General features: G+C 33.6%; 4 protein-coding genes across 5 annotated transcripts in view; 2 read left to right on the forward strand and 2 right to left on the reverse strand.

Moving 5' to 3' along the window:
* Positions 1-1,682: 1,682 nt before the first annotated feature.
* On the reverse strand, positions 1,683-6,409 carry LOC107461434 (3-epi-6-deoxocathasterone 23-monooxygenase CYP90D1). Of its 2 annotated transcripts, XM_052253534.1 has the most exons (9): positions 6,327-6,409; positions 5,849-6,004; positions 5,421-5,745; positions 4,786-4,935; positions 4,456-4,701; positions 3,821-3,910; positions 3,415-3,600; positions 3,203-3,324; positions 1,683-2,367 (listed from the first exon to the last, which is right to left on the reverse strand). In XM_052253534.1, exons 2-9 carry the CDS (start codon positions 5,965-5,967, stop codon positions 2,277-2,279), a joined length of 1,329 nt encoding a protein of 442 aa, XP_052109494.1. In that variant the 5' UTR covers positions 5,968-6,004; positions 6,327-6,409; the 3' UTR covers positions 1,683-2,276. The 2 variants fall into 2 exon arrangements, with proteins under 2 accessions (XP_052109494.1, XP_052109493.1); XM_052253533.1 differs by lacking the exon at positions 6,327-6,409 and having other exon boundaries at positions 5,849-6,181.
* Positions 6,410-8,759: 2,350 nt separating this feature from the next.
* On the reverse strand, positions 8,760-12,478 carry LOC107461453 (DEAD-box ATP-dependent RNA helicase 20). The gene is made up of 10 exons (XM_016079944.3): positions 12,334-12,478; positions 11,936-12,198; positions 11,605-11,784; positions 11,359-11,520; positions 11,074-11,228; positions 10,350-10,442; positions 10,178-10,263; positions 9,865-10,091; positions 9,428-9,661; positions 8,760-9,067 (listed from the first exon to the last, which is right to left on the reverse strand). Exons 1-10 carry the CDS (start codon positions 12,387-12,389, stop codon positions 9,018-9,020), a joined length of 1,506 nt encoding a protein of 501 aa, XP_015935430.1. The 5' UTR covers positions 12,390-12,478; the 3' UTR covers positions 8,760-9,017.
* A 206-nt stretch (positions 12,479-12,684) lies between these two features.
* LOC107461454 (uncharacterized) lies at positions 12,685-15,336 on the forward strand. Its single transcript, XM_016079945.3, has 7 exons — positions 12,685-12,968; positions 13,075-13,214; positions 13,311-13,400; positions 13,889-13,941; positions 14,159-14,261; positions 14,573-14,677; positions 14,787-15,336. The coding sequence occupies exons 1-7, from the start codon at positions 12,710-12,712 to the stop codon at positions 14,808-14,810; spliced, it is 774 nt and encodes a 257-aa protein (XP_015935431.1). The 5' UTR covers positions 12,685-12,709; the 3' UTR covers positions 14,811-15,336.
* Positions 15,337-23,192: 7,856 nt separating this feature from the next.
* The window catches only part of LOC127741221 (serine/threonine-protein phosphatase 7 long form homolog), a 32,125-nt gene continuing 31,422 nt past the window's right edge, over positions 23,193-23,895 (forward strand). The window contains exon 1 of the mRNA XM_052253281.1: positions 23,193-23,345. Coding sequence (XP_052109241.1) covers positions 23,193-23,345 — 153 coding nt within the window. The remainder of the gene's footprint in view (positions 23,346-23,895) is intronic.

Consider the following 23,895-nt stretch of genomic DNA (forward strand, 5'->3'; position numbering starts at 1 on the left):
AAATTAATGATAGCATATAATAAATATTAAAAATTGTTATGTTTTTGTAGAAATAAATTAAATATATGTAAATTAAAATTAAATTTAAAAGGTATTTTATTTTTAATAATTTGTAGTACAAAAGATTTGGATGTTGGAATTATACAAAATGACATTTTTATTTGGTGGTTTGATTTTTGCATTTGTTTTAATTGATGGACTTAGTCATCTTATGTGGCGCTCGTCCTTTTTTTTTTGTTAGTTGTTAGAGTAGCTGCTTTTTCCTTTTTGTCGTAGGTTCTTGTGAAGACATGTTCTTTATGAATTGTTGAGTTTGATGCACTTTCTATTGTGTTATTTAGTTCCATCTTTATATGTATGTTCTTCTTCCGAAGATGTGTCTTGAATTTGTATAGTTTTCTTTCTCCTTAATCTCTTGATGGGGGTGGTGCTTCAATGTCATTCTTTTTCTGAAATGTCATTAGATTTGAAGCAGTTGTGCCTAATAAACTTTTTGCGTCGCCATCAAATAGTAAAAAAATTGTTGTAACACTTTAATCTGAAACCTTTAATTGAATTATGAACCTAAAATAAGTATTAGGTTAGCAATTAATAATTTGATAAATGAGATTATGAAAAGTATATAGAGTTACCTTATTGTTGGATATTGTGGTGTTTGATTACATGTGCCACAAATGTAGTTGTTTCTTTTTTTAGATATAACACTTTTTACATTTAACATAGTTTCATCCTAATTTGTCATCAATTTCGTTTATAGTTGCTAAAATTGTGAAGATCTTTTCCTATTACAATATTCAATTTATGTTATCATTAGGTATATGGTATTTGAGTAAGTATGAATGTATGATGCATGTTGTGATTTTTTTTTGTCATACCTGATCATCAGATTCTCATTGCATGGCCATTAGATTTTGGATAGTTATTCGATTTCTAATCGTTCTGCTCTGAAAGAATGATGCTCTATTGAGTAAATTTGAAATGTACAGTTCGAAAATAAATTTTTTGTGCTAAATTTGATGTTATGTGAAGGAATAGTGATAAGAGACTTATATATGTAGTTTAAATAATATGAAATTTAAATACTTATAACGTAAAATTTATTATGATTAATAATATTATTATAATATTTGTAATATGGATATTTATTATTTTTAGGGAGTTATTTATAAAAATTAATAAATTAATTGTTGCGATTATAAATTTATTGTATTGTTTATAATGGTAAGATATAATAAATATAGGAATATAAATTCAATGTATTTGTAGGTTATAAATTTATTAGATTTTATTTTTTAGTTTTTTTATTTGTATATTTAATTTTTTTGCTGATTTAGAAATAATAGTTGATTTGACAAGAATTAAGTGATTGATTTTAAAATTGTGCCAAGTAAACAATATTGCTGACATGACATTAATAAAAAAAAATGTCTCAAAAATAATGTGGTACATATTTATATATCTACTTTTATATATTAAAAATAGATTAAAAATAAATGCCAAAAATAACTATAAATTATAATTTTATTTTTACTTATTCCGCCTTGTTGTGTAGAACTTTTTACTTAAAAAAAAAAAATCTTAGACCCACAAAATGATCTTGGCGCCGTTACAAGTGGAACTACTTCATTCAGATCTAAGTGTTTGTGGCTGTGGGTCCCCAATAATCTCCATATCAAAACTCAAGCATGAATGATACATTTATATTTTATGGGGTATATAGAATTCCATCAAGTTGTCCTATGAATTTCATCATTATTACATGGGTCCCTTAAACTCAAAACTATTATTCCACTTACTCTTCTTATTCAATCTTTCCCCTACCCTCTTCCAAAGCAAATCCAAAAGCTAACAAAAGAAAGAACAACAACAAAAAGCATATCTACCCTTCTCTAAAACCAAAAAAAAAAATGCATACAAGGTGAAATGGGAAAGAAGAATTAGTGAAAAGTAAAATGCCTAATTGAGGGTCCCTCAAAAGATGAAACCTTTTGTTTTGTGTTGTCTTGATGTGCAAAGACAAAAGCAAAGGGGACAAATTCATTAACCTTATATATGAAAGTTCCCCACACGTGTGTACATATTAACCAACCTTCTTTATGGACCCCCTTTTTTTCTTTCCTAGCTATTCTTCTCTATCTTGTCTTTTTTTTCTCTACTGATTCTTTTCCTAATGCTAAAGAGATAAAAAAAATCAAAACTTGTTTTAATTAATAAATATTAAATAAAATAAATTTTGACTGTTTTTTATTGTCAGTTAATTTATACATAGATTTTCTCTAAGATTCCACTCTTCTAACCAAGATTGGCATCCTCCTTTTCATTCTTACTGTGGGGAAATTCACAATTGTATCTTCTTCTGCATACCATCTGTTCATGAAAAACACCAAGAGAGTTTCAGATTCCTAACTAGTAGTCATATAGAGGGTAGCAAACTAGCAATGACTATACTTTCTTGTATTATAGTATACAAAAACAGAAAAAAAGCACTAAAGATTGCATATTTATTATGAGGACCAAGCTAATCTCAAGTTGTAGCATAGTGTATCTTCCTAGAGGATGGTGCAATAAGACATGATCTATAGACCTAAGGAATAATATCAACAACATGCAATTTGTCTCCAAGCTAAAAACAAAAAAGAAAACAGTTCCAATAAGTAAATAAAGTTTCTTTTTTAGTGGAGTTGTGTAATTTGCACATTATTTAACATATCAAATATAATGTTGTCTCTCTTATAAAATTATGTCCACAACATCTCTACCACAATCACATGTTAAACAATACTAAAAATTATGTGAAAAAGAAAGGTACTTTCTGCACTCCCAAAATCACAGACAAATGCATCCTTTTATGTTCCATACTATGTAAATACATAGTATATGCTTGAATAATATTTCTCTTGTTCTCATCATCAACAAGAAGACAAAGTGACAAACACATGGACTTAGGTTGCTTGACCAGTCAATTATTCCTTTCTAGCCCTGTACATATACACATTTCTATAATTATGTCATTTCTTAAATAGCATAATCACATACATACATGTGTCGAATCTATGGCTTCACCTGAATTTAGTAGTACATATATATTTTCTTGGACATGTATCTTTGTGTTTTCAACTATTCTGTTACTTTATTGGAAGTAAATTCAATGTGTTAAGTGATTTAATAGAGAATTAAATGCAGAATGAGAATCGATGAGCACCTAAATTGAGTGACCAAGTGATGCAAGAAGATAGAAGCTTCAAGCCTGGCCAAGTCAAGGCCAGGGCACAATCTTTGTCCACCTCCAAAAGGAGTGAAATTGCAAGTGCTTGTGTCTTTGTCCTGTCATCACCCCAACAATTTGTTTTGCTAAATCACTAGAAGATTAACAATAAACAACTAAGTGTGTTATAGTTTATATGCTTCTCTTACTTGCCACCTCCATGGATTGAATTGGTAAGGCTTGTCATAGTTTTTGTCATCTAGATGAATTGATCTAAAATATGCTAACACACACCATCCTTTCGGTATAAAATACCCTTTTATTTCTACATCTTTCATAGCCTTTCTCATAACTCCAATTATTACATTTCCTATCCTCAAAGTTTCTGTGATAACCTGCATAAGTAAGCAGCCATACTATATGTATATCAAAATACAACTAATATATAACAAAATACGCATTAAAAATATTAAAACAACACATATATTTATACACAAATACATACTAAGTAACTAATTTAGTAGCTAGTTTTTGGTATACACGTACCATTTTTATAAGCCAAATGCATTAGTAAACCATATATAATTTAATATATATCATCTATGTTTGACTTACTGTTTGAGTAAATGGCAATGATAAGTAATCACTCCAATTCAAGGGCTCCCCAAGCTGATCTTTGAGTTTCTTAAGCTTCACATTCTCCTCCTATTACCAACAGTGGAACCATTTACCAAAGAAGTGATTAATCAGTAATCACTTTAGTTAAATTTTGTCCACAACAAAATCATTTGATCGTTTACCAAGAATTATTAATCAGGTATTCCTTGACATTAACATATAATTTAAGTGGATGAAATTTTCTACAATTGTGATGTCTGCTTCTCTTTATAGGGTTCATTCATTGTCAATTTGTCACATAGCTATCATGGTGCAATGTCTAATCCCTACTACCATAGCAAGGACTAAGCCTATTAACCACTTTGTCTATTTGTCCAAGAATAGAACTTAGAATCTTTAATAATAACAGAACAAGAAATGACATCATGGTTTCACAAAATGTAATTTTCATAATAAAATAACAAAAAGTTGTTCTAGTTTTATATTAGGCCAATAGGTAACTATGCAAAACCACTAATTAACCAAATCATTAAGAGTGACAGTATTTTGAAACTGAACAATGTGCTGGAACTAATTTTAATGTAATTTCTTTATTTGTAAAATAAAATAAAAAATAAAATAAAATGGCATACTCTCAATTGTTGCAAAGCAGTAGGGCATTCTGATAAATACTTTACAGCAAGAGTCATAAGAACTGGCACTGAATCCTCCCCTGGAATCATCATATCAATCATATTGTCTGCTATTAATTCATCTGTTAACCTATCATTTTGATCATTCAGAAGCACATCCACTACATCTTTTGGAACTTTGGAGATTCCACATTCTCTTCTACTTTCAATAGTTCTCAGCATTAACTTCACCATCTTTTTTTTTGCCTGAAAAAATAAAAAACAATTAGGCTAAAAATCATAGCATGAAGTAATATAAAAAAAAAATCCAATTAATGACTTACCACTTACCTGTAAGGATTGATGAAGTTTAGTTCCTGGCAAATTTATTGGTAGAGACATGAGGCCAGACATGAATTCCTGAAAATGTTTCTTCAGAAGCTCCATTTCTTCACCAGGATCCAAACTAATCAATGCCTTGACTAGTACTTGAAAGGCAATCTGGGGTGATAATTGGTATGGTATATTAAAAAATAATATAACATCATAATAATTGTCAATATCATTTTCAAGGCAGCATAATCCATGCAAAATGATTATGAACCTCGGAAAAAGACAACTGGAATTTTTTGACTTTTGTAATCTTAGCTGCTGTCTACTATTTCACCTTGAAACTCAAGTATGAGCCAGATAAATAACTATGTCACCTAATATAATTTTTATTTTTACAATTCAACAAGCTTAATGAGAATGAGAAAGAGAGCTTCACCTTGTTATACAACTTTGCATTTGTAACATTCACAAATGTCTATTTTTTGAACAGATTTTTTTCGTCTTTACTATCTCAGTGTCTTTGTATTTTGTATCTTGTGACAGTTATTAATCTCGGCCAAGATACCACACTAAACTTAGATTTGAAGACAAAATATCAAACTTGGGAGATGGATAGAGAACAGAGAAATAAGAAGGGAAGAAAGAAAGCTAACATTTTTTGTCTCATCTTGTATGTATACAGGTTGATCCTCCTTCCAATTAGTCATTGATTGTTGGACATAGTTCTGCATCTCTCTAGTGATCTGAACCTTAAGCTGCTGAGACTTAAAGAAAGCTCCAACTAGTCCATGTATTCTCCTCTGCAAGCTTCCATTGATGAGCAAAATGGAAGACTTTCCCATCAACTCAGTCAGAGACTTGGGATATGAAGGAACAAAAGCCTTTGCATCACTTTGCAGAATGAACTTATTAACTTCTGCATCTGTGGACACAATTGTTGGGCTCCCAAATATGTGAGACTTGAACACCTTCCCATACCTGCAAAAATTCAAGTTGTATATAAGCATTTAATGTATCTGAATACAATTTATTTTGAGATAATTGAGATATGAATGTATCAAATTAACCGCAATGAACTTACATGTTTCGACGCTTGTCCATGAAGCTCTCAGGATGATCAGAGTAGGCACAGGAAATAAACTCAATGGTTTCACCAACAAAAGGCCATCCAAGAGTGCCCAAGGGAAGTTGATTCTTCATGTGTTTAGATTTGATGAGTCTAAGCCATGTGATCCTTCTGTAGAAGAGGATGAAGAACAAGAGTAATGGTGTCACAAACACAATCAAAACAACTTTGTCCATTTTTCTTTTCTAATATGACACTATATATTTGGCTTAAATATTGGTATATCATTCATAAGCTAAGGTGGCCACAGCAATAACAAAGTTTTATTGAGTGTTGTGAAGTGATGAAGTATGAGCAAAAGTGTTGTGATAGTGAGAATATTTATATATGCAGTGCATTGAGAAAAAAGAAGTATAGTACTATAGACTATAGATACAAGATTGCCTTTTATTGTTCTCTTTAACCAAAAAAGAATTTTTACTGATGCTACTACCTTTGGACTTAACTGAGGTCAATACTCAAATAGTTTAATAGTTTTGCTCTGAATTTTGGGAATATTATCTTCAGCTTCATTTAATTTAACTTAGTCTCTGTCTGTCTGTTACTATATACTATATATTACAACTTGCTGAATATAATGACGAGGGAAATTATATAAATTTGTTTGGTTTTCTGCTCAATCAGCTATTAGTCAGTGTCATTCACATGTGAGTAGATTATAGTAGTACTATTATTTTAATTGAATAATTAAGTTTAAATAGTAACTTGGAACATCAAATGGAATGAAGTAATTATGTATTGTTCTATGTAGATATTTATATACCTTCATATTGATATTAAATTTATTAATATATAACAGGATACTATGTGTTGTTCATCATGATCAAGAGACGTGATGGATGTGAGCAAAATTTGCTGGTCTGAGCACATAAATACTTGAAGGTTCTTAAGAGTACTTATTTAGAATATTGCATTATTGTTTCTATTTTTTTGTTTTTATCTTCTGGGAGTCTTCTCGTTATTGTTGATGTAAAAGAAGGAAGAGACAGAAAATGTCAAGCATTATGTTGCATTAATAGTGATAGATAATAAGTTAGGCTTTTCAAATCTTGACTCAGTAAAATATGAAATCTAAGTTTTTGATTTAGTAGTTCAAAAATGTTATGCACAAAAGAAAAATATTTATCATATCAGTTATTATATGTATTTATGTATGAATAGATGTATTATTTTACACATTTTCAACTAATTACTCCAATAAAGATGACAAAAATATCTTCTCATGATGATCTTGGTTTAAAAAGTGACTTATTTATTTTGCTATACTTTAAACAAAGATAACACTTTTATAGCATATAAAAATCAAGTCCTAAAATCTATATCCAATGGTTAAAATGAAGTATTTTTATATGAAGACAATTATAAAATCTTGGTTGGAGTATCTACGTTTTTATAAATACGTAACATAGTTGTGAATAGTTTTGACATAAATGAATAAAGGAGAATTGAATTACCCCACAAATTAAGGGAATGAATGATTAATGTTGTTGTAGATTAAGGGCGTCCCCCACCTTTTCTCTCTTTCTTTGTTCGGTTTCGTGCATTCATGTGAGACTCAATTAGTCCAACCACATTGCTCCATCATCATCAAAATTATGTCCCAATCCAATCTTCCTTCATAACCTCTCGTGTTACAATCATTTCCACTCTTTCTAATATTATATATCATATATATGCTAGAGGCCCCTCATACATGTGCTTTTTTCTTTAACCAAAATTACTATATATACCATTCTTTTAATTACAATTAAGATATTGGGAGAGTGCTAGCATTAGTATATTCTCTTAATTGGACCTAACAAGGATAAGAGTGCCAAATTTGTATATAAAAGTAAATCATCTCTTTTCCAAGGAGAAAATGAAGATTCCATGTGCTTACCCATGTATGATTAAGCTTTTATAAATCTTTGTTTGACTGTTGTCAGTAGCTCCTCGCAATGGCCCATTTCTTGATTACCCTTTAAAATTAAAAAGAAGAAAAAAAGAAAAGAAAAATTCTAATTCTAAACTCAAAATAATCAGCTAGCGCAGCGTTTGTATCTTGGTTATTTAAATTAATCTTCATGCAAGCGACCTAGTTCAACATTCAAATTTCACACTCCGGTGTATCATCATAACAACTTAGATTACTTGTTTATATTTTTCTCTCTTGCTTTTTAAGTTCCCTTTAATTATTCAACAAGATCATCATTTAGAATCTTAGAAAAGAATGACCATACGTGCGTATAAGAACTACGCAATAATAACTTCAGTGGCATGCGGAATACCTTTGTCAAATTTTGTTGGCATTTCATTATAGTAAAACATTATATATAGGAATAGGAGTATATATTGATTCAAATATTTTAACTATATATAGTAGCATTGTTATAGAGGTTGGTGGTTGCTACCGTAATGAAATTAAAGTTGGTTCTATGTTGTGGGAACTCGTAGAGTCTGCATAGTACCGTACCCTGTCCACGTCCAAGGGAATTAAATTGTGCATGTTTGCATTAAGCTCACGTGACCAGAACTCGATATGATAACATTTATTATTGTAAATATGATAACCAATGAGAGTATGAGACTCATGTTGTAGGTATATTTAAGAAAACTTCTATAGCCAAGAAAGATCCTTCCAGAATGAATTTTATAAAGGGTACTTAGCAGTAAATAATAGAATTTAATTAAAGTTCTTTAATTAAGCTTTCTGATGATTAAAAAACTTGAAGTGCCTTTAGTACATTAAGTCATTAATAGCTTGAAGCACTTAGTCTTCCAATCACAAAGTCCACTCTAAACATAGGAAGCCATCGTATTTTTCATTTTATTTTCCTCTGTGCCGAGCAGCTTAGCCACAAGGAATAAAAACATTGCAGTGACATAATTAAATCAAATGCGACTGCAAAATGAATTAATGGGGTATGAACTATCAAGTATAAACAAGTGTTTTGATTTTACAGTGATACAAGGCTTCTCCATGTTCTATGGACATTCGAACCAAGTAAGGAAGAAGAGTCTAACAAAAGCTGTAAATCAAATTCCTACCACCATTCTTACAAAACCTAATTTAAAAGGACAGTAATAATGGGTCAGGTCGTAACATCAAGGAAATCATCGCTGAAGACCTGGCCATCTCCATCGATTAGCTCCACGGGCGACTGCTGCCATAACCCTTCCCTCGGTCTCGGAAACCTGATTTGTTGTTGCAGAAATTAAAGATCTCATAAATAAAACCGTCCCATAAACGAGGCACAAAATTCTACAAGCAAAGCATGTTATCAAGCATATTAATGAACAGGCCTCTCGGCCCAGGATAGAATTTGAGAACAACTGATGCATGTCTACAGTAAGCATTTTGTATAGAATCCTTAATAGACTGCCATGGCATGATGGTAAAGTTCAATTTTGGCAGACCAGGGCAAGGGACCAAAGGAACAAGAAGTGCCATTCGGAAATAACTAAGAGATGCACTCAAACCAAAAAAGAACGGCTGGGGCAAGGAACTAATGTTATATGTTAGCCAAGTTATGCAAGTGTCCACGGTTAACAGACCTGATGGCGGAGGAGGTGCACCACGCCCCATTGCAGCCAATTCAGGGCTCACTCTTTGTCCAGCTTCCTCAAGTATGGTTATAAGTTCCTTTGCAAATCTGGCATTAGCAGCTGTGAAAAACGTGTATGCAGTTCCTTTTGCACCAGCTCTCCCTGTCCGACCAATACGATGTACATAATCTTCAAGTGATCCCGGGAAGTCATAATTTATCACATACTTCACATCCTTCACATCTGTCAGTAAATAGACAATAGATGATGCCAAATTCATGGGAAGCAGTAGAAAGCAATTCTACCTCAAAAAGAAAAACAATTCATGTAGAATTCATCCATCATTAAGACAATTTCAATTATGATCTGGTTGATGCACACATATCAAAAATGAAATATCTGATGCAACAGAATGATTAAATGAACACAAACACAAGCTTCTATACCTAAACCCCGAGCTGCAACATCTGTTGCAGTCATTATTGGACTCTTTCCAGATTTAAACTCTGAGAGCACCCAATCTCTTTCTGCTTGACTTTTATCTCCATGAATTGATAGTGCGGGCCAACCATCCATGCGGAGCTGCCTAGTGATCTGATCACATCCCTTCTTGGTATCCATGAATATCAGTATTCGGCTGCCATCCATGATGTCCTCCAGCAGCTTCACCAATCTGATAAATTAGACAACCCCATTAAATGGTCCCATATGATGGGGTAATAATGTTAGGTAATGAAAATAAGGCAGAACATCTCCTACTTGTCATATTTCTGCTTTTCAGGAACAATGTCAACATATTGTCGTATGGCATGGTTAGCTTTTAAATCTGAAGAACCTATAATTACCTGTAAAATGGTTACAAAAATCAATTCAATCTCAAATTACACATATGATATCCATGCAAAGATAAACGGACATGAAAGTATCTCACTTTGTACGGGTTATAAAGGAACTGCCTTGCCAATTGTTCAACCTCCTTTGGCCAGGTAGCACTCCAGTACAGAGTCTGACGATCTGGACGAATCTACATAAATTTGAAAAAAAATATTAATCAGACAACCAGAAGAATAAAATTCCAGTTGCAGCTTCAGAAATCTATCTTTGCAAATTTAGACCACATAGACTGGTATCAACTTTTATGATGAGGCTGTCTAAATCACAAGGTAATCTATTCAGCAAGTGATGCAGAATAATGTCTCCTGAAATTAGTATATCGTCTGAAAGAGAACAGTAGGTATCTATTGCTGCATTTGTTGGACCTCAATCTTGCACTTCTTCAAAAGGAAAGGGATTGTATATAAGATAACATAATTTCATTTTGATTTTCTGTGGGCTTTTTGGCCAGCAATTGCTACAAAAGGGAAAGGGTCGTGTGATATCTTACAGTGTTGCCATTCTATTGTGTAGCTGTTTTTTTTTTTTTTCTGTATATTGTTGGTTTGCTTTACTAAGTTGGAACCTTTCTAACATATAAAATTCTCTTATCCACCCATAAGAAAACAGAATTGGATTACAAAAAATTATAGCAAGCCTTGGAAATTTGAGCCACCAGAAAATGGAAGCAAACAAATTTCCCACCCAATATTACTTTATGCCATTTCTCAAGATTGTACTATTTTAAAATAAGAATAAGATGATATAATAGAGTCACCTACCTGTGAGACAATCTTCCTTATCTGAGGATCAAACCCCATGTCCAACATCCTATCAGCTTCGTCCAATACTAGGTATGTGACCCTCCGCAAGTTAGTATGATTTGACTCAAGCATATCAATTAACCTTCCGGGAGTAGCAATTACAATCTCAACGCCTAACCCAAAAATTAACAGAAGCATCATCAGATTCAAAACTATAACATAATAAAAGCTGCATCAAGAGGAGGGTGGAACTTGCAATGGAAAGGCAAGTCCTGGCATTGTAATACTTACTTCACCACATACCTTTTTGGAGATCACGCACCTGAGGCCCCTTCGGAACCCCACCATAGATGCATGTACTCTTAATCCTTGATGATGCACCAAATTTAGTAGCCTCCTGTTGTATTTGGACGGCAAGTTCACGAGTTGGGGCCAAAACTAACACAATTGGTCCATCTCCAGGATCTGAAAACATTGTTCCAAATTCTTAGAATACACAACAAAAAAGAAGCTTAACAACTCAGTCATACAGCATCATTATCCCCTTACCTAGAATTGGCTGAGCATTTACATGAACTATGGCAGGCAACAAGTAAGCAAGCGTCTTCCCTGACCCTGTTTCCGCAATTCCGATCAGATCGCGCCCTTTCAAAGCCATTGGCCAACCCTGAGATTGAATGGGCGTAGGTTCGACAAAGCCAGCTTTCTTAATCTCTTGCAGTACATATTCTAATTGAAGTTCAATGTTGTGAAATCAGTACAATGTTGGAAACACAGCAGCACCCACATAATCTCACAGAAACTCTTCCATTTCATTCGAATACAATCATATTCAAACAATTCCACTACACTATTCTGGCCAGAAAGGAGATTAATATACCTGGAAAGCCAACATCGTGAAAGGACTTGACAGGTTTGGGGACGTCACGGCCTTCAACGGTGATTTCCCTGCGGAGACGGTAGTCGTCAACCTCGGACTCAGTCATTGCCCTAACGGAAGGCGATTCATGGTAGAAATTCTTCTCGAAATGGGGCAAGCCGTCCAAATTCAGCTTCCTTGGGTAGGCTCCACCGTCATCGTAATCCCTTCTACTAGAAGCTGAAGCTGAAGCTGAAGCCGGAGGTGCTCCTAGCCCCGAATCGCTAAACACACAAAAAAATGATTCCATTTTGAATTGTTACGTTCCAGTTTGTAATGAATTGAAGTAGGAGCTGAGAAGAGAAACCCTAGAAAGGAAGCTGAAGTAGAAATGGAGTAAGGAGAGGAATGGCGTTTACCTTCTCCGGTCACGATAGGAAGCTGGGTCGGCGGCGCGGCTGTCATAACGGCTCATGGCGGTGACTGGGGAGTTCGATAAGCAGCGAGAGTCGTAGTGGAAGCAGACCACTACCACCACCAACTGGCAAAGGTTATATTAAATCCTCATGGTAATTTAATTTAATTTAATTTAATTTAATAATTATTTTGTTTTTCATATGATTCGGGCCTGCAAGGTAAGAAATATATGGGCCAGAAAACTTGACCTTATAGTTGGGCCTTATTGGACCAAAGCAGAGCCCAACTAGGCCCAATAGGAGATAAATATCTTCTCCAGATTTCAGTTCAGCTTTATCCATAACTATCTTCAGTTGAGTTCGAAGTTCGAAGCTAATAATGCAGGGTCTATACGGTGCCGCATCGGCGACGGCGACGGCGTCTTCGTCATCATGTTTGGTGAAATTAGGAGTGAGGGCTTCATGGGACACACAACAGAGACTCACTTACAACCCCAACGCGCCTCGCAAGCTCACCAAGCAGCTTCAAACTCGGACTCTCACACAAACCCAGTCGCCTCCGACGACCACTGCAACCACGCGTAAAGATGAATTCATCAATGATCTTCTCAAACGCGCCACTCCTCCCGCCGCGACTGGTATTTAACTAGTTACCTAATTGACTAATTCCGTTACTATAAGCTTCAAAAATGTTTATATATTCGTAGTCTTAGCTGAATAAATGCAATGAATGTATAATTGTAGATAGAGAGAAAGAAAAAGAAGAAGATGATGAAACATACTTAGGATATGAGAAGTGGTTACCGACTCCACCTAAAGTGGTGAAGCCTCGATCTGTATTCAATGCTGCAACGTTAGCTTATATCGGTGATTGCATATATGAGGTCTCTTACTTTTCATTGATTATTTATTTATGAATATAAATTATTTTTTATTTATTAGGTTTTTCTTTTTTTCCTTTTTTAAATGAAATTTTGCAGCTCTATGCTCGTAGGCACTTTTTATTCCCTCCCCTCAGTATTGAAGACTACAATGATCGTGTCATGGCAGTGGTGCGATGTGAAGCTCAGGTATGACATTTAAAAAAAATAAATAAATGAAATTTAATCAGTGGTTCTTTAACTCAATGTTTTGCTGTTTATGCAATGAAGTTAGATGATTGAGATGCTGCTTCTTGAATAGTGTTGTGAACTTCTATTTTTTGTAATGGGCATATTTCATTGTGGAAAATGTCATTGAGTTGTGATAATAAGATGATCATTATGATTATTATTATTATTAGTAGTAGTAGACTAGTAGTGGTGGTTTTCATTCCTTGTAAGTTGTAAGTATGAACTCTTGTTCGCAAACTTAAGAAGGCTTTCTTCCCTCAAAGGCTGTGTTTTTTCAAAAGAGTTTCTTCATTTTCCTGTAATAATCATTGTTGTGTCTTTTTGGTGCTCCTAAAGTGAATAAGTATGTGAGATATATGGCTTCTGTTGGCCACTGATATAATTTTTGTGTTGATTTCAACTCTATTGTGGCATATAGTAAGTTGTTTATGTTGTTCATATTCCAGGATGCATTGCTTCAGAGGCTTCTTAACAGTAACTTTTTATCAGATCAAGAGAGGTACTGATACACTAATCTCTGCAACTTTTTTTTTTAACTATTTTATTATAGATTCATGTTATTTCACTATTTTTCTGATACAAGATACTGCTACGCTAATCTCATAGTGGTTCAATACAGGCTTAGATACACTTACCATGGTAAGGTTGGCAGATCATAAAAGATCTGTTAAAATTTCTTCTATCAGCTTATGGCTTTAATTTTTTTTTTTTTTCAGGGATGTTCTTCGATGGGGAAAGAATATTATTTCAAGCAAAACCAAGACAAAAAGGCGTGCTGGTGCAGCTGTATACAACAGAGCATCTTCACTAGAAACATTGGTCAGTACTTCTGGATGTAACTCTTGCATAAAATAGTTCTCTTTTTTCTTGGGAGTTTTCTGTGAATATGTCTTGAGTTTAAATTGGGGATGACAAATGCAACACACTATTATATGAAACTAATTTGATTATTTGAAGACTAGTGAAATCATGTATGGCAATTTAAGCTTGGTTTTTTGTTGCAACTTACAAGATTAATGTATGAATCCATTAGTATTGTTCATTAGTAGTTGAGGATCAAAGAATTTGAGAAGTATGAAACAGAATTGCTATTTACGCCTCTTCCCTGACGAAGATATCTATTGAACTAGGTTGGCTATCTTTATTTGACAAATGTGAATCGCTTGGAAAAGCTAATGTCGGAGTTGGGATTCTCAGTTGATTCAGCAATGCCATTGAATTTGGAAGAAGCAATAGTAAGTCTTCATAGTTCATACTATCTAATCTCACTTGGACTGTTTGATTTCTGCATAGACATCTATGATATAGCCGAATAGATGAAAATTACCAACTTTACGCTTGAAGGCAGGTGAGTTGAACAATGGATAGATGTGATCTTCAGCCGACCCTACATTGGAGCAGGCAAAACAACTTGTTGAATATCAGGTTCAATTCATTGTGTTCTTCTGCAAAACTTTAGTGACTTGACTCTCTCTTTTTACTTATTCACTGGAGATGCTGTACCAGTACCACACGTCAACCACACATATTCTGCCATGCACCAGAAGCCTTTTTGTAGGTCTTTTATACGATAAAAATTCTGTTATACAAAGGCTGTAATCACATAAATCACATCTTTTCTTCAGAGGGATACAACCTGAAGATCTCTGGTTGTATGTGGTAGAGTACTGCAATGGTTTATGAGATTTTGGTTGAGTTTGGTATAGCTAATTTGTTTATTTGGGATAATATTTGAATGTTATGCAGAGAAGATAGGGACCAAATATCTATTTTGTAGTATTTTTTAGAAATTCCAATCCCATAATTTGTAATTATGCATGTTCGAAAGGTTTTTCCTTATGCACTGTTTTTCTGTATCATAAATTAAGATTTATATTGGAATTTTGGCAGTTAAGATAGCAAGCTTAACAAAATGAAACCCTCTCAACTAGTCAACTATATTCATTCCAAACAACTTGTGAAAATAAAAAAGGACCAAGCAGCATCCTGGGGGATAAGTGATAATAATACTATCTTGTCGGTATAGGTAAGTGCAACTTGATTCCATAAACTTTAGTTTGTGGTATTGGTTGTGAATGTTGCATTACGGAAAAGTCAGCCAGATAAGGTCTCAACAGAATGTTATCATAAGTTCATAGCCCTGAATGTATGATATTTTATGCTTCAAGAATAAAGTTGACTATATGTGTCTGAAATTGTAATTACATTACATGAATGCTCATTTAATTGGAGGAGGAAGAGAAGAACATGAGGGCCTACCATCCCTAAGTTTTCTGGATATGCTTCCAGTAAATAGGGTCATGCTTAATACATGTCATTTCCATCATATGGGCAGATAACCTGTCTCATCCCATTTAAAGCGTTTTGCCTCAATATTCCACAGATTATATTATGTGAGCAGAAATATATTCAAAACCTGCAACTTGACTGCCATAAAATTGCATGTTGATGTTCCTTTTTTTTTTTTTGGGTCATACAACACACTCACACACACACACTAACCTAACAACTACACTAGGATTCTAACTTGGTGTGGCTTCATTTGTGGCAAACATCTTTGCCACTACATCACATGTCTCAGCCACATTGATGTTCCTCACTTGAGTCATTTCTCTTTTCACAAGACTTGAAATGTAGGAATAGCTGATAGATGGTCATGGTGGTCCAAGACCATGAGAAAGAGATAGTAGCATATGGTTGGAGCCTCTTTCTAAAGGAAGCATAAAAAGTGTTAAACACAACAGTTTACAGCCCACCCTACTAGTCTAATCGGATGTAGTATTATCCCTATTATCCACTTGTGTGGTTAATTGAACATGTCCCGTGAGTATGATGGCCCCATCTCAAAAACAATTCATTCATTAATTCGGCCTAATAAGGTCTCCAAAATTTTGAAGGCTAATGGTAGTTGAACAAAAACAAAAATGTACTTTGTCAACTGGGTCTATAGCTAGTAGCCACATTCACATTCAGGAGCTGTTTGGTCCCAGACAGGATTAACCGAAAGAGGGCATCAAGATTTTGACAAGTACATGATATTCTCCTCACTTATCAGGCTGCAGATAAAGAGTATAGAGTACACATATTCTTAAAAACACATATTCTTAAAATGTAAATCAACTTGGGTTAATTTAGTAGTCACTTATTCCCTCAAATAAATGTCGAGAGTTTGAATTCCGTCTTGGATATATAATAATTCATTGTCTAGTGGCAGATAATAAATAATAAAATGGAATTTGAATCTGCGATAGATAATAGATTAGTCTTTGACTTATCTTATGAGCATAGAGTAACATCGTGTGCATGATTACTTGCAGTAGAATAATGGTTAATATATATCATCACGAGTATATGGGTGGAAGATTATTGTTAAATAACGTAGAAGTATCAGATAATATATGTTGATGCTGATGTGTATCGGTCTGAAAGGGAACAAAGAAAACAAGTTGGTGATTGGTGTGGCATCACATAATAATGATGCATGATTATGAATTTCTGATAGTAACATTTCATGTCTTTTGAAACCAACCAACTATCAATAATAATAATAATAATAATAAAATAATTCGGCATCAAGGAAACTTAGCGCAACTCCTCATAGCACTTCAAAAGCAAACAAAAAGAGGAAAAGAAATAAAGTGATAAAGTGATAATTGCTTTTAGTTTGAATATTATTCAATCGAATGATGATCATTTCAAAACTAGCTAGCACAATCTTGTCACTAACAAAGGGTCTGCATGCACATATTATATAGAAAACTTAGAGTTTAAGTCTTTAAGACATATTAGGAGTTGACTACTCTACCCTCTCTTGATGAACAATCTTGCCGTTTTAATTACTTAATGTGAGTACCCATCAATGATACCATAGTCTTTATAATTTGATGCTTCTATATTCTTCTATAAAATAACGTGGCAAACACCATCATGTTTATGGTTTATGACCATATAATTTGCCGCGTTGAACTCGACCCCTTAGATTTTTAAAATAATAAGTTAGATCTTTTAATGGTTCATTAATATAACTTAAGCATTGTTTAATAATGAGCCATTAAATCGCAATGATTAACGGCAGAGGCGGAGCTTCACTAGGGCAATGGAGTCATGGTCTCCCAAATTTTTTATAAAAAAGTTAATAGTAGTCTTTTAAAAAATAAAGAGTAATTGAGTTAGTTTAAATACTTTACTATAATTTAGAGTATCTAGATTCAATTTCTATCTCATACTTTTATTGCATAATAAACACGGTCCTTGATGTTTGTTGCTTTGCTTCTCATTATAAAAAGTAANATATTAGAACATTCAATAAGTATTGATATTATTGTATTTATATAAATTGATAAAAAAATTAATAAATATTTTAAATTTTAACATTTATCCTTCTAATATATTCAAATTTTTATACAAAATAATGATGAAAAGAATTGATGCATTTTTAAGAGGAAGACTAATATTCAAGAAGGAGAATATATAACTTCTTTAATGAATCACGAAGAAAGTGAAATACAACTTTCAAAAATTTAAAGAGTTACATCTGATGAGTTTGACCTTAATTTTTTGAAATGAGACTCTGAAAAACGGCTTTAAATTTGACAATATCACCCAAATCAGCGAAATGAGGTTAGACGAGCTTATCTTAAATGGGTCCATATCAAAAACATCTTGACAATTATCCTCTATCTTATAGAATTATTTATTTATCATCTTATTAGTAATAAACTTAAAAAAGAATTAGATTATAAATTTTATTTTGATAGAAATATTATTATTAAATTTTTATATTAAATTTTTGCCTTCCAAAATTTTGTTTCAAACTCCGGCCACTGAATAACGGATGCATTAGTGGAGATTGTTAACAAATACCCTACTACTACTACTCTACTAGTAACAACCAGACACATTTGTATATAGACATATAGTAGCTTGAAACTTCAACAAGTTCAGAAGAATTAATTAATTATTATTGAATAATACAAGTAAATATTTAATTATATATTTTGCATCGGGCTCTAGAAAAAGTCAATAATAGAGGGAAATCTGGATTAGAATTGTTATTGATCTATCATCTTCGATGAACATATATGTGATATGTCCCTATGCATATGCACTTTTTACAGCCCCACAACATTTTAGTGACCATAGTTGTTACTTGTATTGGATTTAATTAACATTAGACCCTACCATATAATATCCAATAACAAATGATGTTGATGACTGAGAGTGTTGCAATCAAATGGGTAACGCCAACACAAAATGTATGTGGCAATCTCATCCCTTTAAGTTTGAGATAACTACTTGATGGATGTGCATGGCTTCACTACCTCTCTCGCCCTAAACTATTTGGCTTTTTCATATATATACTTTGAGAAATGTTACTCTTCTGGACAAAAATGGCATGACGAGACTATGAATAAATGAGAAAACTATGTTATTAGTGTCAAATCATGGTATTAAACGTGTATATTAAAAGTCTAATAACAGTTACATCGAAGAGATATAATAAAAAAAAAATATTCAGTAAAAAAACACTGTTCATTCTATCACCTAAAATACTACTGACTTGACTTAAATATTTGAGTGTTTGCATGTTATCCTCTCGACTTAGTGCTAACATTGTCAAATTAATTTCTGAATCTTTCTAACTTGTAACCTCACCAAAAAGTACGAACAATTACAATGGATGTTGATGCCTAGCTATGTCATGCAAAAGTGTCATTCTCATCTTGGTGTGGCCCTGTTCTTCTTTTATTCTTGCTTGTATTTTTTGTGTGCTCTCTTTTATTCATTTCTAATTCCCATATTAGTAAAGTCACTCTGCACTTAAAATTCCTAGTTATAATAATTCAAAATAAATAAATAAGTAAATAAAATTAGGAGAATATCATTATTTCTAACTATAAAAATTAAGTACTTACAACAATTCTGATCATAAAAAGTATAAACTAACTCACACTTATAAACAAGGGAAAAAAAGTAAACAGAAAAGAATGGTTCCCTCTCAAGTACTTGAATTTCAAAGTATTACAATCGGATCAAACTCTTTTAAAATAAAAAGTTAATTAAAAAAAGTCTAATCAAATTTAAACTAAAATAATAAAATTCACACATAATAAAAATTATAAATTCAATGGCCTTTGGATTTTCGAACATGACGAAGGAAACGTGTGTAATGCACTAAATGAGAAATGCAAAATTCCAACTACAATGAAAAATGGGCTATGGGGCTTAAGGGCCCATTTTGGGACCATGTACCTAATATATAATTTTTTTTATGCTGTTGAGATAAAAGTTAAAACTGTAATTTTCGTTTGAGTGCTTGAATGGAGCTGAAAAGAAACTATGAAAGTGTATTTATGTAAAGACTCATTACTAGAGGCCAGAGAAAAGAGAAATGGACAGTTGGACACTATTAAAAGAAGAGCAGCGTCTGCTTTTTCTCATTAAAAACTATAACATATAGAAAATAATACTGCTCGTGCACTTTGAAACATAATTATTACTCTTTAATTTTTATTTACTTTTTAGCCTATTCAAATTCGATAAAAATTTTATGTGCAATTATTTTCATATGAAATTAATAATTAATCGTTAAATAATTTAATATATTTAATTAAATTATTATTTAATAATTTTTAACTATTAATTTTATGTATAAGTTTTTACTTTTAAATTCAATTAAATCTCACTTAAATGACTTTTGGTCGTTTTTAGTTATTTACTATTTAGATTAATTTTTATGAATATATGTAACTTTTATTTTCAGAAATATGTCATATTCTAAATGTGAGAATTTTATTAGTAAATCCGGTATCATCACTCTTTGCTTTACAAATGAATTAGATATTAATATTTTATAGCGACATGCATAGCGTTGCCAATGTGTTTCATTTATATATTTTAATTTTTATTCGTTGATTTATAAAAGGGGTACTTCAATAAAGACAAAAAATATCTCTTTTTAAAAACATTTATATGTATCATGATATTATTGAATATTTTTATTAAATCGGTTAATAATTTATTTTTTAATAAACCATAATAAAATCGATTTATTATAGCAACAATAATAAATTCAATTATCCACACTATAATTATTAGACCCGATTTAATCCGATCAATTTACACAATCTAAATCGAATTATGTTTAAATTGTTTTATAAAAAGATAAATATATCCCTAATTTTTGTTTTTTAAGAAAAATAAAAAGAATCATGATCCAGTGGGTTATGTAAATTGGCTAGTTCAATTGGATCTGATAACAATTGCGTTTATTGTTATTGTTATAAAAGAATCGATTTTATTCTAGTTTATTAAGAAATTTAAAAATAACCGGTTTATTAATATGTCCAATAATAACGCGACACATAAGTGTCTTTACAAAAAGACGTTTTATGCGTCTTTATGGGAACATTCTTCTTGTAAAAAAACAATAAATAAAATATAAACTAAATTCCAAACATGCTAATATATATTGCATTTCACTGGGGCGCTAGATTAACTTTGAGAGAAGGATAAAAAAAATTTACAGTTAACAAAGAATAAAATAAAAATTTTAAAGAAGACTAAACTAAAATTTGTAGATAATTTATAAGAAAAATTTGATGATTAAAGAAGGCTATTGTTGCTCTTGTGATGTATGAAGCTTTCACATTGTTTTGTTTGGATTTTGTTTTTCTTTAATCGATTTTAATAGGAGGTGTTACGTGGGTAACCTAAGATAGGTGGATTGGGCTTGAAGGACTGGCCCAAATGTTAGTGGGAGGTGGCCTCCGACTGGTTCGAGTCTGGGAGCCGCCGTCCGAGTTAGGTGTTTGAAGAAATGGAGGGTGGTACCTGCAAAGACACTCTAATGCCTAAGTTAGCAAGGGGTAAGCAGGTTTCGAGAGTATTGGAACTTGGTTTTACCTGAGTGTGTCAATGTATTTATAGTGATGATCCAATAACCATCGTTGGAGTAGTTTCACTTCAGAAGGTGGATAACAGTCCCTTCATCTTAGGGTTGTTGAGATATTGCTTCTGAAATTGGATGAGAGATTCTAGGGGGCAGTTACTTATTTGAATAAGTGTCATCTGCCAGCTCATCTCGAGCCCGACCTCTTTGGGGAGGAGCTTATGTCGAGCCCGACCTCTTTCGAAGAGGTCGGGTAAGTGGTGAAGGCCAACCATTGGGTTGGACCTTTTTGGCTTACTTGGGCCTGGACCATAGTATTGGGTCAGGGTATGAACAGTGCCCCTACTCGAGTCCGATCTCTTAGACATGAGTGAGATTCGAGAATTAGTTGGACTTAGGTTCGTTCAAGTAAAAAACTGACGTGGTTTTTTGTTTGAAACCGACGTGATTTTGAATTTCTCAATCGTTGCGTCTAATCAAACGTCGCGTCCGTTTGGAGATTTTGCATTTACACATGGGGGAAGTTACATTCATAACGGCGCGTTGCTTTAATGATTGCATCATTTTACTGTTATGCCCCTAGTCTATTATAAATAATTCTCCCTCTTCTTTCTTTGTTTTCCTTTGTCTTCTCATCGAAGTTTTTTCCTGCTTGTTCGCTTTTTCACTAAAAACTCCCTTTGGCCTTCTATTCTCGGGTGGTTCATTACTTTTTGTCGCTGCAACTACATTTGTGTAGTGTTTTCTGTATTTCTGCTTGGTGCCATCGCGAGTTTGAGGAAAAATTCTTGCTTTTACTGCTCCTTTATTTGTAATGCGTGGCTTTAGGACTTTTGCATGTTTATTGGAAATTGTTGTTGCCGCCTAGTGATTCTTTTTCTTATTTTCTTTCGGAAGAAACTGCTTTGTCTTTGGGAACCCTGTTTTTTTATGGTTTTCTTTTTCTTTGTAGGTCTTATTGCTTTTAAACATACTTCCTTATTGCTGAAAAAATGTCTTCCCGTATCCCTGAGACCCTTTTGAAATGGGTAGATTATTCTGTACTTATTTAGAAACCTTTAGTAGATACCGACTTCATCACCGAGCTCCGTACCCATCATAGGATTTGTAGCCTTGAGGCTGACGAGCTTAAGTATGAATTAGTGGCCCCGGATCCTGAGGACCGGGTTTGTTGTGGGAGGATTGCTGATTCTGGTTCTCATTTTTTCTTTATGTGCGACTGCCTTTTCACCCGTTTAGGGGTTTCCTTTCCTTTTTCTGATTTCGAAATGGACGTTTTGTCCCATTGTCGAGTTGTTCATACCCAGCTTCATCCCAATTCATGGGGTTTTATGAAGATTTACCAACTTGTCAGCCAAGAGCTTGATTTTCCGACCTCTTTAAAAATCTTTTTCTATCTCTTCCACTTTACCCGACCTTTCAATAAGCAAAACACACAGCAATGTGTATCTTTCCGAACTATTCAGGGTCGGAAGGTGTTTTCTATTTTTGACGAATCCTTCCATGACTTCAAAAACTTTTCCTTCAAGGTCCAAGCTGTAGAGGGCCACCATTCTTTTTTCTTAAATGAGAATAGCCAACCTCGATTTCCTCTGTACTGGTCGGAGGCCTCCCCTGTTGAAAAATATGGCTTGGATGATTTGGACGAGGTAGAGGAGGCCATTGTTGAATTTTTTCAAGAGGCTTGGGGGAGGGCTCCAAATCTGGATACTAAAAAAATCCTTCTTAGCTCTCCAAGTTTCGTCAAAACCGAGTTAGGTAGCTTTTGTTTCTTTGTGGCTGCTTTTGAAGAATTCCGACTTGTAATATGTTCCTTTCTGATTTGCAGGTTGACCAACTTTTGTTTTCTTCTTTCAAAAATGGTGAAAAGTGGATCTAGCGCTGCTTACCAAAAAGTTCAAGAGGTGAAGAGGAAGGCTCACGCCCGACCTGATGCTGCGAAGGTCGGAGCTTTTGGCATTCCTTCTCTTCGAGATTCGGGTTTGGAGACCTCCTCCTCTCACCATATTCTGGTAAACCCTATTCATGCTTCTTCTCTTCCCCTTCCTGCTTCTGTCCCACCAATTCAGTCCTCCGCTTAGTGGTGCACGAAATTGCAATCACACTTTTGCAACTCCGCACAACTAACCAGCAAGTGCACTGGGTCGTCCAAGTAATACCTTGCGTGAGCAAGGGTCGATCCCACGGAGATTGTCGGCTTGAAGCAAGCTATGGTTATCTTGTAAATCTTAGTCAGGATATCAGAAATTATCAGGATTGATTGTGAAAAACAAAAGAACATGAAATGGTTACTTGTTTTGCAGTAATGGAGAATAGGTTGAGGTTTTGGAGATGCTCCATCTTCTGAATCTCTGCTTTCCTACTGTCTTCTTCATCAAACACGCAAGGCTCCTTCCATGGCAAGCTGTATGTAGGGTTTCACCGTTGTCAATGGCTACCTCCCATCCTCTCAGTGAAAATGTTCCTATGCTCTGTCACAGCATGGCTAATCATCTGTCGGTTCTCGGTCAGGCCGGAATAGAATCCAGTGATTCTTTTGCGTCTGTCACTAACGCCCCGCCT

The sequence above is a fragment of the Arachis duranensis genome, chromosome 8, assembly GCF_000817695.3.
Source record: "Arachis duranensis cultivar V14167 chromosome 8, aradu.V14167.gnm2.J7QH, whole genome shotgun sequence".
NCBI lineage: Eukaryota > Viridiplantae > Streptophyta > Magnoliopsida > Fabales > Fabaceae > Arachis > Arachis duranensis.

Bases quoted from the DNA above. Each gene is read 5' to 3' on its own strand.
- LOC107461434 (XM_052253533.1), bottom strand. From the start codon at position 6,069: ATGGACAAAGTTGTTTTGATTGTGTTTGTGACACCATTACTCTTGTTC. The intron at 5,746-5,848 runs GTAAGTTCATTG...GAATTTTTGCAG, and splicing joins ATGGACAAGCGTCGAAACAT to GTATGGGAAGGTGTTCAAGT. The intron at 4,702-4,785 runs GTAAGTGGTAAG...TTATTTTTTCAG, and splicing joins AACTTCATCAATCCTTACAG to GCAAAAAAAAAGATGGTGAA.
- LOC107461453 (XM_016079944.3), bottom strand. From the start codon at position 12,389: ATGAGCCGTTATGACAGCCGCGCCGCCGACCCAGCTTCCTATCGTGAC. The intron at 11,785-11,935 runs GTATATTAATCT...AACTTCAATTAG, and splicing joins TCACGATGTTGGCTTTCCAG to AATATGTACTGCAAGAGATT. The intron at 9,068-9,427 runs GTCTGTTAACCG...ACAACAAATCAG, and splicing joins TGCACCTCCTCCGCCATCAG to GTTTCCGAGACCGAGGGAAG.
- LOC107461454 (XM_016079945.3), top strand. From the start codon at position 12,710: ATGCAGGGTCTATACGGTGCCGCATCGGCGACGGCGACGGCGTCTTCG. The intron at 12,969-13,074 runs GTATTTAACTAG...GTATAATTGTAG, and splicing joins CACTCCTCCCGCCGCGACTG to ATAGAGAGAAAGAAAAAGAA. The intron at 13,942-14,158 runs GTACTGATACAC...TTTTTTTTTCAG, and splicing joins TTTTTATCAGATCAAGAGAG to GGATGTTCTTCGATGGGGAA.